This window comes from Vanellus vanellus, assembly GCF_965231255.1.
Source record: "Vanellus vanellus genome assembly, chromosome: 2".
In the NCBI taxonomy this organism is placed as follows: domain Eukaryota; kingdom Metazoa; phylum Chordata; class Aves; order Charadriiformes; family Charadriidae; genus Vanellus; species Vanellus vanellus.
Genome location: NC_138906.1, coordinates 88,306,597 through 88,323,009, shown reverse-complemented (window position 1 = coordinate 88,323,009; position 16,413 = coordinate 88,306,597). Strand labels below are relative to the sequence as shown.

At 42.4% G+C, this 16,413-nt stretch overlaps 1 protein-coding gene across 1 annotated transcript in view; it reads left to right on the top strand.

Moving 5' to 3' along the window:
- Positions 1 to 249: 249 nt before the first annotated feature.
- FBXL7 (F-box and leucine rich repeat protein 7) overlaps positions 250 to 16,413 on the top strand; it is a gene marked incomplete at both ends in the record, with an annotated part of 195,944 nt that continues 179,780 nt past the window's right edge. The window contains one exon of the mRNA XM_082479834.1: positions 250 to 286. Within this exon, the coding sequence (XP_082335960.1) occupies positions 250 to 286 (37 nt within the window). The remainder of the gene's footprint in view (positions 287 to 16,413) is intronic.

The window sequence follows — 16,413 nt, the reverse complement described above, 5'->3', positions numbered from 1 at the left end:
CTTTTTTTTGGACAGGGGAGAGGGAAAGGGAGGGTTTCGGCCACCCGAGAAGAAGCGGAGGAAATCGCAGGGCTTCTTTGGGCACGTCGCGGTGAAAACTCCCTGGGTTCCTCCCCCCTCACCTTCCTCCTCTTCCACCACCACCAGCACACTCCGGTTCCGCTCCATCACCCGCGGCCGCTCGGCGCCCCGCGGTAGAGATGCTGCGCGGCGGCGTGGGGAGGCGGCGGCGAGCATGAAGCCGGCAGGATGGGCGCGAACAATGGCAAGCAGTACGGCAGCGAGGGTGAGTTTTGCGGGGGGGTGGAGGGGGGAGGAGGGGTGCTGGGGTAGCAGAGGGGTCGCCCAGACCCGGGGGAGGGCGAGGGTTGCCCGGGCGAGAGGTCCCCCCGCCGCGGCGCCTCTCGCCCGGGCAGCCCCCCCTCCCCCCCCTTCCCCCGGGTCTGGGCGACCCCCGCTGGGAACCAGGACACGACCCGCTCCGCTGAGACCCTTAAAACACTCTTTATTATTATTATTATTTAATAGGTGGGAGGTAACCACTGTCTCAGTTCACGAGCGGTGTGGCTTAAAATGTGGATGCAGCTCAAGGGGTTACGGCAGCGTAACTTTGCTAAAAAAAAAAAAACTCTTAGAGCGCTCTTTGTAATCCTTTTCTACTTGTCTTTATATCCCAGGATCCTTATATTATGCAGTATGGTATATGACTGCTTCCTGTCTGAACAGAAAAAAAAAAAAATTAACCCCAGGAAAGAAGGGGGGGTGGGAGAGTTAATGTTCTCCAGCTGTTATCCATAGATTGTACTCCTGCAATTTCGCTTCAGTGAAACTTTAGTGGGTTTGGTTTTAGATACGCAGGGCCTGATTCAGTCTTGTGGAAACCTATTAGTCTCGCTGGAGTTGCATCAGGGATGAATTTCAGCTGCTTTGCTGCTGGTGTGAAGGGCTACTGGAACAGTCAGCTGGTGTCGGGCAAACCAATGGCGAGTACAGAAAGTTTGTCTTCCTGCCAGCTAAGTTTTAAGCTTTCTTTAACTTTTAGCTGTCTTGTGTACGTGTTGCCCTCATAGTATTTAGGCTACTATATAGGATGTATGTCTTCCCCTCATAGTATGGGGGCAACTATAAAGGACCTTTACGTCCCCCTCCCCCCCTCCTTTTTTTTTGTTGTTGAGAATTTGTGGGTGGAGCGAGGGAGATGGTCCTATGGTCTGCTCGATTCTTTGGGAGTCCAGAAAGCAACTGCCAAAGAATACACCTCTCTCACATCCAAAATATGCATGAAGATTGTGAAAAGGAAAGGGGGAAAAACACCACTTCTCGAACAGATTCTGTAGGTCCTTTCATTTATTGCCAAATGAGCTCTGCTTTCGGAAGAGTTGAAGAAGTCAAAAGCTTTATGCTGAAGATATTCTCACTGCTGTGGGGTTTTGCTCACTTGATACCATCATTAGAATAACTTCTGCATAAATTGGATGTGCCTGCAAGCTGTGATCAAAGCCTCTTTGGATTCCTCCTAAAAGGGGAAATCCTAGTTTGTCCCCAGAGTTGAAAGGGTCAGTGATTATAGTTCTGGTCACTTGCAAAATTCATGTTGCCGAGGGGTGTTTAACATGATGATAGGAAAGCACGGCTGCATCCATCAGCTTTCCTGTGAGCTCAGGGGAATGCTTGCTTCAATTAACATACAATTTTGGTGGAAAAATGTGGTGGACACAGACTTCTGCAGCCCTCAGTGAAGTGGAGGAGAGCTTTACAGTTCCAGAACTACCTGATGGGAGCTGTGAGGAAGAGGAGGACCAGTGCAACTAAGATATTCATAATTAATTCACCTCTTACCTCCATTCAGAGGGAAGGCTGGATCCTGGGAATGCAGACTACGTGTGGCAAAATTATTCTCTGCAGTACAGACCATTACCTGGGTTGAGAAATAGAAAGAACACTGCTTTAAAAATAAAGAAAAAAAATACCCTAACTCCATGGGCAAAACTTTAATTTTTCAATTTAGGTAACGTGCATCATTAGTGTGTTTTTTAGATCTGGGTTTCCTGGCAGCTTCTGTGCACCATCAATTACTGTGAAACTTAGAGAAGCTTGTTTGCCACTTTCTTTCTGTATGATGCAGAGAACAAATCTAAATCTGACAAAGGGAGGCCTTTTTTTCATAAGTTGCTCATGCTTTTGGTGCCTTTGACAACCGAACTGTTTAATTGCCATAAAAAGTTGCTTTTTACCAGGATTGTGATTGCGATCCTGGGTAGAGGGAGAGCACTCCAAGGAAACATCCAATTGCCCTGGGCTCTAAGAGCAGCCCGGATATCTGGGTTGAAGTTCATAGAGTGGCATCTGTGGTTAGATTTGTGGTACATCATTTTCAGCATAGTGGGCTTTGTAGGCTAAAGTACTGCAGTATGCTGTTTTAGGGATGGAGAAAAGTACCTCTGTTTAGCTGAACTTCTTGAAGGCTGTTTTCATATATGCTGCTTGCTAATATCTTAGGTGAGATTTCAGAAAGATGACTGCAAGTGGCTTTTAAAATGGCTGTTGTTTTTCATGCAGCCTTCCCATCCGCTGTGAAACTGGAACATCAAGAGTTTGCCCTAATTGCTTCTCATCTCAAAGGGCAAGGCTAACTCTGGCTCAAGATACCACTTGTAAAACACTAGATAACCTTTATTACTCGGAAATCACAGTTTGCATAGATTGTTACATTGTTACACTTATCAGTATTAAACAATTTTTCAAATTCACATATACACTGTGTGTGCAATAATCTCAGGCAGCTGTCCTAAATGTTTGTGATTAATCACATAAACTACACTCTACTGCCCTTTTTATTTATTTTTTTACTTGTCCAAGTCTTTATTGAATAGAATTTTATTGGAAGCGACAATTGCATGTTAAGATAGACAGAAGAGTTGGAGGTTTGGGGAGTCTAAATTTGTTTGTTTACAGCATCTGGTGAATAATTCCCGGCACCTTTGAGTCTATCTGTTTTCCATAAATTTAATTTTCTAAGACAGACTAAAATCTGCTCTGAATGAAGCTTAAATGTGACTAAAACCTCTTCTCTGAAAAATCATGTCATGCTGATGGGATATGAACTCAATACCAATTAAAAAACCAAAAAAAAAAACCCCAAAACACCACCACCACCTCCCAAAATTCTAACATGCCAATTTTTGTCTACAGGAGTTTACCTTTTTTAAAACTTAATTATTAAATACAAGTTTATTTTCCCAGTTTTCATCTGGTCTTTTATAATGTTTCTGTAGAGGGAGATAATTCCCCAAAGCTTCTTTATCTGGAAAAATATGGAGCTTGAAACTGCAGGCTTGCCATGGTGTGCGGTAGATCCTGACTGAAGTGTTAAAGCTTGAGGTTAGTCTTTCTGAATGTGCTCCAGCAGTTATGTTTGAATAGCATGACTGAAGGTGATAGATCACTGGAGCAAGAAATCCATTTGATCATGGAGCAGTTCCTGCAAGCCTTGCACCTATGCAGTGGAAATGTATCATCAGTTACCTTAGCAAAAGTGCATGTTGTTGTCCTTCACTTTCTTGTCTTAGGGATAAATCATTCACCTTTCTGTCGTGGGTTTAGTTCTTTGCTTGATGGCTTACCTCCTGCCTGATAGCAGAAGGAGCAGCCTGTTGTAGAAGCTATCAAAAAATCAAAGATTTTTATTCAAGGATCTTTGTTAAAATGTATTGCCTAAGAGAATTGCAGCTGACCAAATAAGACGTGACTCATCACCGCAGATGAGGAGCCTGAATTGATGCATATCGCCCTTTAGCTATTGCTGTGCTGGTTAGACACCTAGGCGGTTGCTGTTCCTAACTTGCTGCGCACCGCTTCTGTAACAGTCCTGTGCAGAATAACCTCAGGTGCGCTGGGCAGGGGCTGGCTATAGAGCCTGCTGTTGGACTGGAGAGCAGCTGACATCTCCCTGCTTACCCTGGGAAAAGGTGACTGACCGCTGTCCCTCTTACCACCTGAGACAATTTTGCGTCCACGAGGGGAGGACTTGACAATTGCAGCCTTCTGTTTTATCAGGAAATTGGCTTTGTGATGTGAACCGGCAGGGCAATCTGTGTTCTTACGTACGAAAGGAAGCTGTGGCGTTGAGGCGGAACGGCTGCTTTGCAAAATAACCATAACTTTTCTTCCCGAGTGACTTCATTAAATTATGAGACCTGAGAACCAGTCAAATTGGAGCAGCTAAATAATGGTACGACGTTTTGCAATTCCAATGTTCAGACCTTAGGAAGGCATGTCTTTTTAATGAGTCAACTGTCCAGATTGCCTCGGTTGCTGATAAAACTTCCTTTCAGTATCTCTTGCCCCTTCTCTTTCCAGAAACTGATCTAGAGAGGGTTGGGGACAGGGTGCAGCAGCTCTGCTTGATCAGCTAAAACGTATCACGAAAGGCCTGCTATGACACAGGAGCCTGGTGCTGTGGAGAGCAGAGGATGGCAAAGGGGAAATAGATGAAATGGCAGCTTAGGCAAGGAAATTCACATAATTGCAGAATCACAAGCCTTGCTGACAAGCTGATGGGTTGTTTTGTTTTAAATCTAAATATTTAATTTGGGAATATTCAAACGGAAACTCTTTGGTAATAATTTTAACTCAGTTCTGGTTTTGAAAACATACTTTCCCCAAGCTTTTATTTGTGGCATTTTCTATTCACAAAGCACTTGGAGGGAGAATGCCTGCCTGTGTAGATCCCTGTGTCCTGCTAGTGTCAGTGCCAGTGCAGAAACCTGCTTATGTCACAGGGTATGGTTGCCACAAAGCACAGGCAACATGGTTCATGAAGGTGACTTTAACTATGACGATGGGTGAGCAGCCAAAGCTTTCTAGGGATTGCCGGCATGTAACGCTGTGGTGAAATAGGTCAGTCTGTCTTCATTTTAGAGTAGGCTACTCTCTTAAATCCCTCCCTTCAGCAGGGGGAGATGCTTTACAGACTTCATACTTGTGTCCTCTTTCTTGAAGGCGCTGTTGGACACAGTAACTCCTTGCAAATACTGCCTTTGATTAGATGTCTGCTAATTCAGTGATGGCAAATGTTCTGATGCATCAGATGTTGTGTGTGGAAATCTTTTAAACCCCAAAGTTCTGTTATTCAGGACCTATAGACTTTTGCATATGTTAGGATTTGTTTTCCCACAAATTACTGGTGGATTAACTTCACGTGCAGTGTTTACATCGGGTCTGAAGACCAGTATAACGTGGTGATCTTGTACTAGAAAAACAGTATTAGTGATGGGTAAGCTATTTTGTTTAAGAGTCGTATCAGAATAGTTTATCGATGGTGTGTACTGTCTGTTAGAATCTGTGGAGCCTCACAGGATATTTTAATGAGTGTAATGGAATGGAAAAGACAGTAAATTAGGTTTTATTGAATTACAAAATTATTATATCCCCCTCCCTCCCTTGGAGGTACCTTCTCTGTGCACTATGTCTTCAGCAGCCAGGGCAGTTTTTGATTTTGGTATTATTCTTTTTTTCCCCTCACCCTATGAAATTCCCAGAATCAAGTGAAAAGTCTCACTAAGTTAGGTGCTAAAAGGCTCCTAGGCTGTGCAGTTTATTCTCACTTTGTTTTGATGCCTGAGTTGCATTTATGCATTACTATCTGACGTGTTAAACATGAAGTTTAGCACATAGCTTTTACCAGTGTCTTGCTTATGGTTCTGATCCTTTCCCAGGTGATCTGTTGAGATGATGTACCTTGCTGTTCTTGGAGAAGTGTTTTTGTCCTGTTTTGGCTGGTCCCCTCTCATACACCTCCCCAGTGCGTAATAGCTGCAATTGGACCTTAACAGCCTCCATAGGACTACCATAAATATTATGGTGCTGCTCAATGGCACTTTTTGTGTTGCACTTACTTATGCAATCGTGTTCTTCATCCTGGTGCTCGGGCAGGGTTGGTTCTTGCTTTTTACCTGTAGCTGGGTTTCACTCTGCTGCATTCAGGGAGTTGAGACCCGCCTCTTAACAGCCAGATTTGGACAGGAAAGATAGCAACATTCAAAATGTCAATCCTTCAAGCAATGTTGATTTTTAAAAGTGGATTTGCACTGACAATGGCCAACTGCTGCTAACCAAAAGTAACTTTCATAAACGCTGCTTTATGATATTCTTTTTTTTTTTTTTAATGTAAATTTCAGCTGAGTGATGCAAGAGGATTTTGTGTGTGTGTTTATTCCGTTTGTCTCCGAAAAGTAAATTTACTCTAAGCTCAGTGCTTATGTTGCTCGTTGTTCAGATCACATGGCAGGGGCAGGAGGAGGGTCAGCTGCTGCATTTAACTGAGCTGCTGTGCTGCTTTCGGTTTCTCACAATACAGTATTTTCTTTCTTAAAAAAACAAACAAACAAACAAAAAAAAACCAAACAAACAAAAAACCAAACCTGTCTGTGTGTGTAAGCAGGGATGTGTGTTTATATACCCACACAAAGGAACAGATCTGTGAGGGATTAGATTTACAAAGTTGCCAATGTTATCTGTAGCTTTCTAGAAAGTAATTTAGTGGCTCATGCATGTTATTCCATGAAGTGTTACTCGTTTCATAAAATGCTTCTGGGGCAGGTAGGGTCTTTTTTATTATTATATTATTAATAGATATAAGCTAATTAACTGTACTCTAGGGAGTTATCTTTGGCTTGGATGGTTGCTTCAGCAAAGTGCAAAAGTAACAGGATGATCTTTCTTTTGTACCTCTTTTTTTTTTTTTTTTTTTTTTTTTTTTTAAATCAACTTTTAAAAAGGGTGCCAGTCAGAGACCTGAATAAACTTTGGTGCTGGTGATGCAGGACATGGAAAGCTTCCAGCAGAGCCCTCCTAGCTAAGGTAGTAGGAGTCTAGGACTTGCACATCCTAGTCTGTCTTTTGCCCATTCCTCGCAGGCAGGAAAGGAAATGAGGTTGCTTTGGTAACTTTCCTAACCTGAAACTGTATTTTTGTTTTCTTGAAAGAAAATTCTGTTACTAAACTTCCAAGCTGAAGTTGATACTGTATTGATATCTGTGGAGAAACATCTACGCGTATGCAAAATTGGCTACATGATTTTAAGTCTAAATTGCTACCCCAAAAATCTCCTCAGAGAAATTTGTTCTCTGGCATTTTCAGTCCTTTGGCTACTTCTGGATTCCTCACTTCTGCAAACAATTCCTAACTAGGAATTGGTTTGCGTCTTTGTGGGTCTTGTTTGTGTTAGGAAAGTGATTGGCAGAAGGCAGTGGATGACATTTGAAGGCTGAAATGCACAAGTGGTTTATTTCTGCTCTTTGTTTTGTAGTCAGCTATGCCTGTATTCTTTAGCACAGGACATGTGCTTTGCTAAATCAGGGCAACTATTTCATTAAGGAGTAAAAACCTTCGAAACTCAAAACATGGGTGATGGGCTGTTGGTAGAATCTGGTTTTTGTTCATAAAGGAAAGAAATATGTAACCTTTTCTGGGAATATGGATGAACAAGTTGTGACTGGATAGACATGCCGCTGGGCTCTGGTACTCAAGAAGTGTTTATGTGAGTACTAGTAGTGGTGTAGCTGACCTTGGGGTGGGGGAAAGCTATTAAATCTGTCTGATCATATCCCTCACTTAATTCCAAGCCTACCTGCGTGCCTTCTAGCATAGACATCCCATTAAGGACAGTCTTATGTGAGACCTCCTCGGAGGATTTGAAACATAGAAGAGGTGCTATCATCTTGATGTTATGCTGTAGGTCATTAAAGAAGTCTTCATTATCCAAGATCACACCTCTTACATGCTTGCCACTGTGGTGTCTGTATCTGTAGATGTCTCCACACAGAACAAGAATTCAGCAGGGACCACGGCCATTCTTCTCAAGAAATCGGTAAGGCCTGCATATTGACCAAAGTATGTGTCTTTACTCCAAGAAGCTCCAAAGCAAAAAGAAACAGGATTAATCTGTGCTGATCAGAGAAACGCTCTCATGTGTATTCTATAGGGAGGTGTGAAGAAGTGCTGTTGTGATTGTGTTATGTAGACTGAACTGTAGGAAAGCCTGGAATAGACACAGTTTCAAGTACTGCCTTAAAGGAAAGGCTTGAGTTGGCTGTATTCGAACAGTTATTTAAGGAAAAGGCTCCAACTGTCTGCCAGTATCCAAACTCAACAAAAGTCATTTCTTGGCAAAGTAGGTCTCTTCACCCTACACGCTTTTGTGACCTCTGCTTAAACAAGTAAATGGGGAAAAAAATTACTGTGTGATTTTTCTTTCTTTCTTTTTTTCCTAGATGCATTTCCCCCAGCCCACCAACTTGAAACCCTTGTTGTAAGACTACCTGTTCATGCAAATTGATGTTTTACACACGTCTGTATTTATTTGAACTGGGTAATTACTGTAGGCATCCGCATGGCATTGGGAATATTTTTCTTTCCTGTGCTCAACAGCACTGTTTGCTGAAAATGCAACCCCAGGTTTCATTTATATGCATGGGCTTTTAAAGAGCAGAATCTATAGTGACATATCACAGAATGGTAGGGGTTGGAAGGGACTTCTGGAGATCTAGTCCAATGCCTCACCCAAAACAGGTTCACCTAGAGCAAGTTGTGCAAGAATGCATCCAGGCGGGTTTTGAGTATCTCCAGAGGAGGAGACTCCACAACCTCTCTGGGCAGCCTGTTCCAGAGCTCTGTCACCCTCAAAGTAAACAAGTTTTTCCTCATATTGATATGGAATTTTATGTGTTCCAGTTTGAGCCTGTGCCCCTTGTCCTGTCCCTGGGCATGACTGAAAAGAGTCTGGCCCCATCCTCTTGACACCCACCCTTTAGATATTTATAAGCATTGTTGAGATCCCCTCTCAGTCTTCTCTTCTCCAGGCTAAACAGACCAGGTCTCTCAGCCTTTTGTCATAAGAGAGGTCCTCCATTCCCTTGCTCATCTTTGTAACGCTCTGCTGGACTCTCTCTGGTAGTTCTCTGTCTTTCTTGAACTGGGGACCCCACAACTGGACACAGTACTCCAGATGTGGCCTCACCAGGGCAGAGTAGAGGTGGAGGATGACCTCCCTTGACCTGCTGGCCATGCTTTTTTTTTTTTATTTTTTTATTTTTTTTAATGCACCCCAGGATACTATCAGCCCTCTTACCCACAAGTGCACATTGCTGGCTCATGGTCAACTTGTGCACTAGGACTCCCAGGTCCCTCTCTGCAGAGTTGCTTTCCATCAGGTCAACCCCTAACCTGTACCGGTGCACGGGGTTATTCCTCCTTAAGTGCAGGACCCTATACTTGCCCTTGTTGAACTTCATTAGGTTCCTCTCCACCCAACTCTCCATCTTGTCCAGGTCTCACTGAAGTGCGGCACAGCCTTCTGGTGTGCCAGCTACCCCTCCCAGTTTTGTGTCATCAGCAAATTTGCTGATGGTACACTCTGTCCCATCATCCAGGTCGTTGATGAATATGTTGAACATGACTGGGCCCAGTATTGACCCCTGAGGAACACTGATAGTTACAGGTGTCCAACTAGACACTGCACCACTGATCCCAACCCTCTGAGCTCTGCCAGTTCTCTGAGTCAGTTCTCAATCCACCTCACTGTCCACTCATATAACCCACACTTCCTAAGCTTACCTATGAGGATGTTATGGGAGACTGTGTCAAAAGCCTTGCTGAAGTCAAGGTAGACAATGTCCACTGCTTTCATTCACCCAGCCAGTCATTCCATCACAGAAGGCTATCAGACTGGTCACACGTGATTTCCCCTTGGTGAATCCATGTTGACCACTCCCAATAACCTTCTTTTCCTCTACCCTCCTTGAGGGTGCTGATTTTGCCTAAAATGATCTCTAACCTAATCATCTTCAATCAAGGGAAAATCTTCCTTTCTCCAGACTTTTTCTCTTACCTCCATCGTCTGGGGTTCCTGAGGGCCGTCCTTAGCAGTAAAGACTGAAGCAAAGAAGGCGTTCAGTAACTCCGCCTTCTCTGCATCCTCTGTCACCAGGGCTTCCGCCCCATTCAGCAGCGGGAATATCTGTTATTGCTGTGACTTTAGCAGATCTTTGCTCAGTGTGAAGGGTCTGTTCTAACACATCTGTTTTCAGAACTGAGAGATGAAAATGCATAGCATACAGCAACTTGCATTCAGAAATAGGTGACGTAGTGACTCTCCTGAGCTGAAGAGTCATGTAGTTGGACATATGTTGCCATCATGCCCTTGCTGTAGTAGTGTGCATTATAGTCCAGTATTTAACCTGGAGCTCTGTATTCCATGCAGGCTGTGCTAGTGAACCCTTCCAAAGACCCCTCTTGGAGTAGAGAGAAACAGGAAGCTCTCTTTCATGCCCGTGTTTTGAATCAGGAAATTCCTGTCTACAATACATAAATTTGTCATATCAACATCTTAAATCATGTGACGCTTTCTTTCTTGAGGATTTGTGTACAAATGTGTATAATAGCTGCAGGAATACTATACTGAAGTCTTTTCAAACAGCATACTAACTTAGAGGAATGTGGTTTAATACTTTATTTCAGTGAATCTATTAAAAAAAAAAAAAATCTTCCTCAATTTCCTTTTTTGTTCCTGTAAAAGCACTAATGAAATTTGCAGATGATAATATAAAAGGAGCAGTTATGAGGTCAGACAAGAAAAAGGAGAAGCCAGAAGCACTAGCATAATATCAATGATAGCTAACCAGGAAGAACCCCTTTTGATTGAGTCGCACAGGCTTGTTTGACGGTGAAAGGAGAATTTGCATCGAGTCTAGTTGTCACATTGCATGTGTAGTCTTCTCGATTTGTGGGGATCTCAGGCTTTTATTGCCTGTATGACTTGCATGCGTTGTGGAGAAGTAGGCCGTCTATTTAAGGCTCTGATATCACTTTGTTGCCAGATTGCACACGATCCTCTGTCTGTGTAAGTGTGACTGCGTGGGATAGAGAAACTTGCAGTCTTTTTTCCTTAAATTGTTTAATAATTACTTGGAGAACAGGTAGTTCATTTAAATCCTATCCTTGAGAGATAGTAAAGCCATTGTGGGAACTGATGAATAGAAAGTGCATGTATCTGAGAGTTTTGTATGGTGCTCATGAGCTCTTATCGTGAAATGTCATTGTTTTGTCACTGGGGCAATTATGGTAGTACTTAATCTAGCTCACTACAGGAGTGCAAGACAACAGGCAACAGCTGGTTACCAACAGAAATACTGAACAGATCATCTTTTCTGTAGTAACTAGTAAAACATATTTCTATTCTCTGTATTCTATTTGCCTTTTCTCTGACAGTTTATAAGGAAGTTGCTTGTGACATCAACATAATTTTTTTTTTTTTTAAACTAAGATGATGGAAAAAATAAGCTATTGCTGAAATATGTGGTGAAAATTGTTGATATTATACTACTACGACTCATGCTTTTAGAATTTTTGGAACTTCAGGATTTACTAAAAGAGGTATAAATAAAAGCCTCAGAACAGAAGGACTTCAATTCCAGTTAGCCATGATAGCAATAAGTTGAAACTAACAATATGCTCTTGTATGTCAAGAAGATCTAGTAGCTGACCTTCCTCCTTGAGTTCATGTTTGATTGTACTCTTTTGTGGCCAACAAGCTTGAAGGTCCTCATCTGTTTTTATCAGCATTTGAGAATATAGGTGCTCTTACTGAAGAGCCTTTTGCTGAGGAATTCCTCTCTTGTTCTGGAATACTAGACTGCCAGTGGAGAACGGTGCAGGCAGTAAACTATGACATTTTCCAATTAACTCCTGGCCATATCTTGATGTCTACTTTAGAGCCTGAAGTATACAAACACAGGTTGGAAGTGACATCTCTGGAGATCTCTAATACAACCCACTGCTCAAAACAGAGTCAACTAGAGCAAGTTGCCCAGAACTGTGTGCAGTCAGGTTTTGGAGTGTCTCCAAAGATGAAGACATTACAACATCCCTGCAAAACCTGTTCCAGTGCTCAGTTACCTGTAGATCAAAAAAACCCCCAAAACCCCCAAAACAAGCCATGAAGAAAAAAACATCACCAATTCTGTCGTCCCCCCCCCCCCCCATCCCCATCCCCCCCCCCCAACCCCAAACCAACCAAGCTTTGTTATGTTTGAATGTAAGAGCTTACATTTCAATTTGTGCCCATTCCTTCTGGTCTGTTCACTGGCTGTCACTGAGAAGAGTCTGGCTCTGTCTTCTTTACTCCATTGTCTCTCCTCTCCCTATTTTTTTTACACATTGCTAAGGTTGCCCCTGAGCTCTCTCTTCTCTAGGGTAAACTGTCCTAGCTCTCTGACTCTCTCCTCGTGTGTTAAATACTGCAATCCCTTAATTATATTTGTGGGTCTTTGCTGGAGATTCTCCAGTATGTCCATGTCTCTCTTTTACTGAGGGTCCCAGAACTGGACCCAGCATGCCAGATGTAACCTTACCAGTGCTGAGAAAAAGGGGAGGGTCCTCTCTCTCTATCTGCTACCAATGCTTCCTGCCAGTGATGCGGGCTGGGATACAGTTGGCAGCCTTTGTTGCAAGGACACATTGCTGGCTCATGTTCCATTTGATGTCCACCAGAACCCCCATATACTTTTCTGCCAAGCTGCTTTTCAGCAGGTTATACCGCTGCAGGTGCAAGACTCTGTATTTCCTTTTGTTGAACTATCTTCCTGAGGCTCTTGTTGGCCTATTTGTCATCCTGTTGAGGTCCATCTGAATGGCAGCAAGCGTTTGGTGTATCAGCCACTCCTCCCAGTTCTGTATGATCTGTGAACATGTTGAGGGTGCACTCTGTCCCATTGTGTAGGTCACTGCTACTGACAGGGCTCCAGCTGCATTTCATGCTGCTGAACACAATAATTTGAGCGGGGCAAGCTAGTCGGTTTTCAGTTTGTATCACTGTCCATTTTGCCGGTCTGTACTTTGTCAGTTTGGCTATGAAGGTGCTATGGGAAACAGAGTTGGAAAGTCCTACTGAAGTCAGGATAAACCACATCTGCTGTACTCCCCTCATCCACTGAGCAAGTCATTTCATTATTGATGTCTGTGTTATGGTTTGAGAATCCCACAACAATTTATTGTCCTTTAGACAATTATTCTATCACTGGATGACCCCTCCCCGCCTGGGAAGGGGAATCAGGGTTAAAAAAAAAAAGAAACCTGAAAACTGACATAGAAACAGATTTAATAGAATAAAACTAAATAATTAACATTAATAGTATGAAAGAATGAATATTCATCCCAATACCAATATAAAATATACAAGGATTATACTCAGCCAATTCTATCAGTAGGAAGCTGTGCACTCCCAGCAGGGGACAGCAAACATCGGACACCACGAGTGCTACAGCTTTGGGAGGAAGGGAAGGGCTCAGGGGTCCAGCACTGGGGCAAGAAGTTCTCAGGATGGCAGCCATCAAGGGAGAGAGACAATGCCTCAGCAAACTTTCTAATTTATATTGAATGTGACGTTCATGGAATGAAATAATCCTGTTGGCCAGCTTGGGTCAAGTGCTCAGGTCTCGCTCCTCCTCATCCCTGCGTGTGGCAAGCTCAAAAACACTGAGACCTTGAAACGAACGCACCATAGCTGGCTACAAAGTAAATATTTTCACCAATTTAGACACTAGAACCTTCTAAAAGTGCAGTTTCCCCAAGCATTAGAAGAGAAATTAGTCCTGTGTTGCTCAAACCAGGTCTGTCAGATTGGTCAGGCATGATTTCCACTTATAAATCCACACTAATGACTCCTAATCACCTTCTTGGCTTGGAAATGTTTTCCAGGAAGCTCTGTCACTTTTCCTGGATTGAGGTGAGGCTGACCAGCCTGTGGCTCCCTAGGTTGTCTTCCCTGGCCTTCTTGGAGATGGATGTGATTTTTGCTTTCGTCTAGTCCTCAAGAACCTCTCCTGATTGCCATAACTTTTCTAAGATGATTGGGAGTGACCTTGCCATGGCTTTGGCTAGATCACTCAGCCCTCAGAAGTGCATCCCATCAGGTCTCATGGATTTGTGTCTGTCCATTTTTTTTTTAAATGTTCCCTAACTTGATCCTGCTGTACTTCTACTGGTTACTTATGTTTACAAAGGTACTACCAGGCTTTCAGAAGCAATAGAGTTCAACTGTAGCAAGCTCTGGCAAGCATTAAGGGTGTCTTACAGTAGTTGAGTATCTCTAAACAGTACTCTGTAAACTTGCGTCTACAGCTGGTTTGCAGTTTTTAAGCTGTAATTTATTTTTACCTTATATTATTAAGGTTAAAAACAAGTCTTCATTTCCACTGTATAAAGAAACTCACTCTTTCTCAATGACTATGCTTTCTCTTGGCAGAGAACAGATAAAATAGAAGAATCCTCTTAAGAGTTGTGGTGGTAGAATCTGGCTCTGGTTTTTTCTGTTGCTGTTTCTGGCAGCATAAATGGTCTGTGCTTTTATGAAAAGCTTCTTCAGTGGAGTTTTGCTTGTTTCAGAAGGAACAGCTAGCTCAGGATCACTTTTTTTTTTTCTCTCAGGAAGTGAAGATTGTTGCTTTAATTAATTATTATATTTCTGTTAATCATAGTAGGAAATAATTTCTGCAGTTTACAAGTTGATGTAGCTGCGACTGGTAAAAATACTTGACAGTCATCCATATTCTGCTGGTGTAAAGATTTCCTTCCTTCTATATATTCTAGAATTGGATCAAAAAGGACTTAAATCCCCCATTTAAATTATGGTGCAAGGGGTAGGTTAATATTCAAGTTTAGAAGAAACAGCTTATTTTTCACGAGTGAAATAATGAAATATAATTGTCTTAATATAATTGTCTTAATTTTTCTTCTGAAAACCAAAAAAACCCCAATTATTACCAGATGGCACAGTCAATTTTTAAAGCTCTAAAGTGCTAGTAGATCCCTCTCAGTTTAGAATCTCCTATTTAAAATTAAAGCCATGTAGAACACAAGGTGTTTTGGGTATTGCTACATCTTATGCTACTTGGCAATGGAATTAATATTTTGGGTTTAGTACCAAAAAGCTACCTTTAGGTTAATTCACCTGTTAACATTATCTATTCCTTGAACATTTCTTCTGTGTGGGAGACGGGTAACTTTCTAGAAAGATGGAAGGTTAAATGCCCTGTGACATACTCAGGTCTATGAAAGACACCAGGATCAGAACTATACCTACAGTGCCTGGATTAAAACGTTCAAACATAAAAGATTTTAGGGGTGACTTTTTAAAAACAGTTTTTCTTTCCATTTGTATGCATAGACTATACAGCATAGTCGAGTATGAGGTTTTCTTTGGCACTCATCAAGCATGAACAGAATATTTTGCTTATGTCTTCATTTCTCTTGGGAAATTATTGCTCTTTATTCCCCTGTGGGTGTACCTTTTGTTGCACTGCCTGGTTGTCTTTATGGAGAAACATGAATGCTTTTTGTGGGTATATATTTCTCTTGCCAGGAACTGCTGGAACAAAGGTGAATGTGAGACTTCCTCTCCCTCGAACAATTACTAATTTTTCCTGCTTTGACTTTGGTTTCAAGAGGCTTTATGCAAAAGTGCTTTTCTCATATCTGAGAAATTACCCGACTGTAAATGGACTTACAGTTTATCAAGAGGTAGCATGGGAATTGTGAATTAGGGGAAGGGTCAGTTTCTGTTTGGTTGCCCAGGAATTTATTGACTGAAGTATTGTGTTTTGACTTAGGCCTTTGGTAATGTCATTTGCTTCTCACCATGAAAGTACATAGTATGTCAAGCTGTATTTCTGCCTCCGAGAGATGAACCGGAATGACTGTCCAGCATCTTAAAAATGGTACGTTTCTCTCGTTGTGGGTCAGGTAACGATGCAGAATTGAACCACCTTATCTCTTACCAGTTTTGAGCACAGGAAAAGTGTCGGCAGCAGAAGTTGGACACAAGTGAATGTTGCAGACCTGTTCCTTTCTGGGTTTCGTGCTTTCATTTTGCCAGGCCTCATTTTCTATAGAAAATAAATTCATGCCCTTCTGTGAATCAGATCTCCTCCTGCCCTTCCCCTGGCTGTGTCTTTCACTGAAGTGTAGGGTTTCTTCATTAAGTCCCTACATGAGCAAAAACATTCCTAGAAAGTGAAGTTTGGCTTCCACGGGATTAGAATCTAAACCTGAACAAGTCTAGTCAGACACAGGAGCCTTTCACACAGCAGAGTGGGCTGTTAGTGGTTGTGTGGTTTGTCTGTTTGTACCTTTTAAGCACCAATTAATCCTACCCATGTTTTCCTCAATTTTCTTCCTAATTGAGGTATTGGCACTTGGCTGAAAGGAATGTGGTAGGCAGGACACAGAGCCTGGTCATTTTGTGAACTGAGCCATACTGATAACTGCCCTGTTTCTAACGCTAGCCATCCATGGGTTTGAGGAAACGCAAGACAAATCGTGAAGGGTTCTGAAAATTTAGGAGGTATTTTCGAGCCA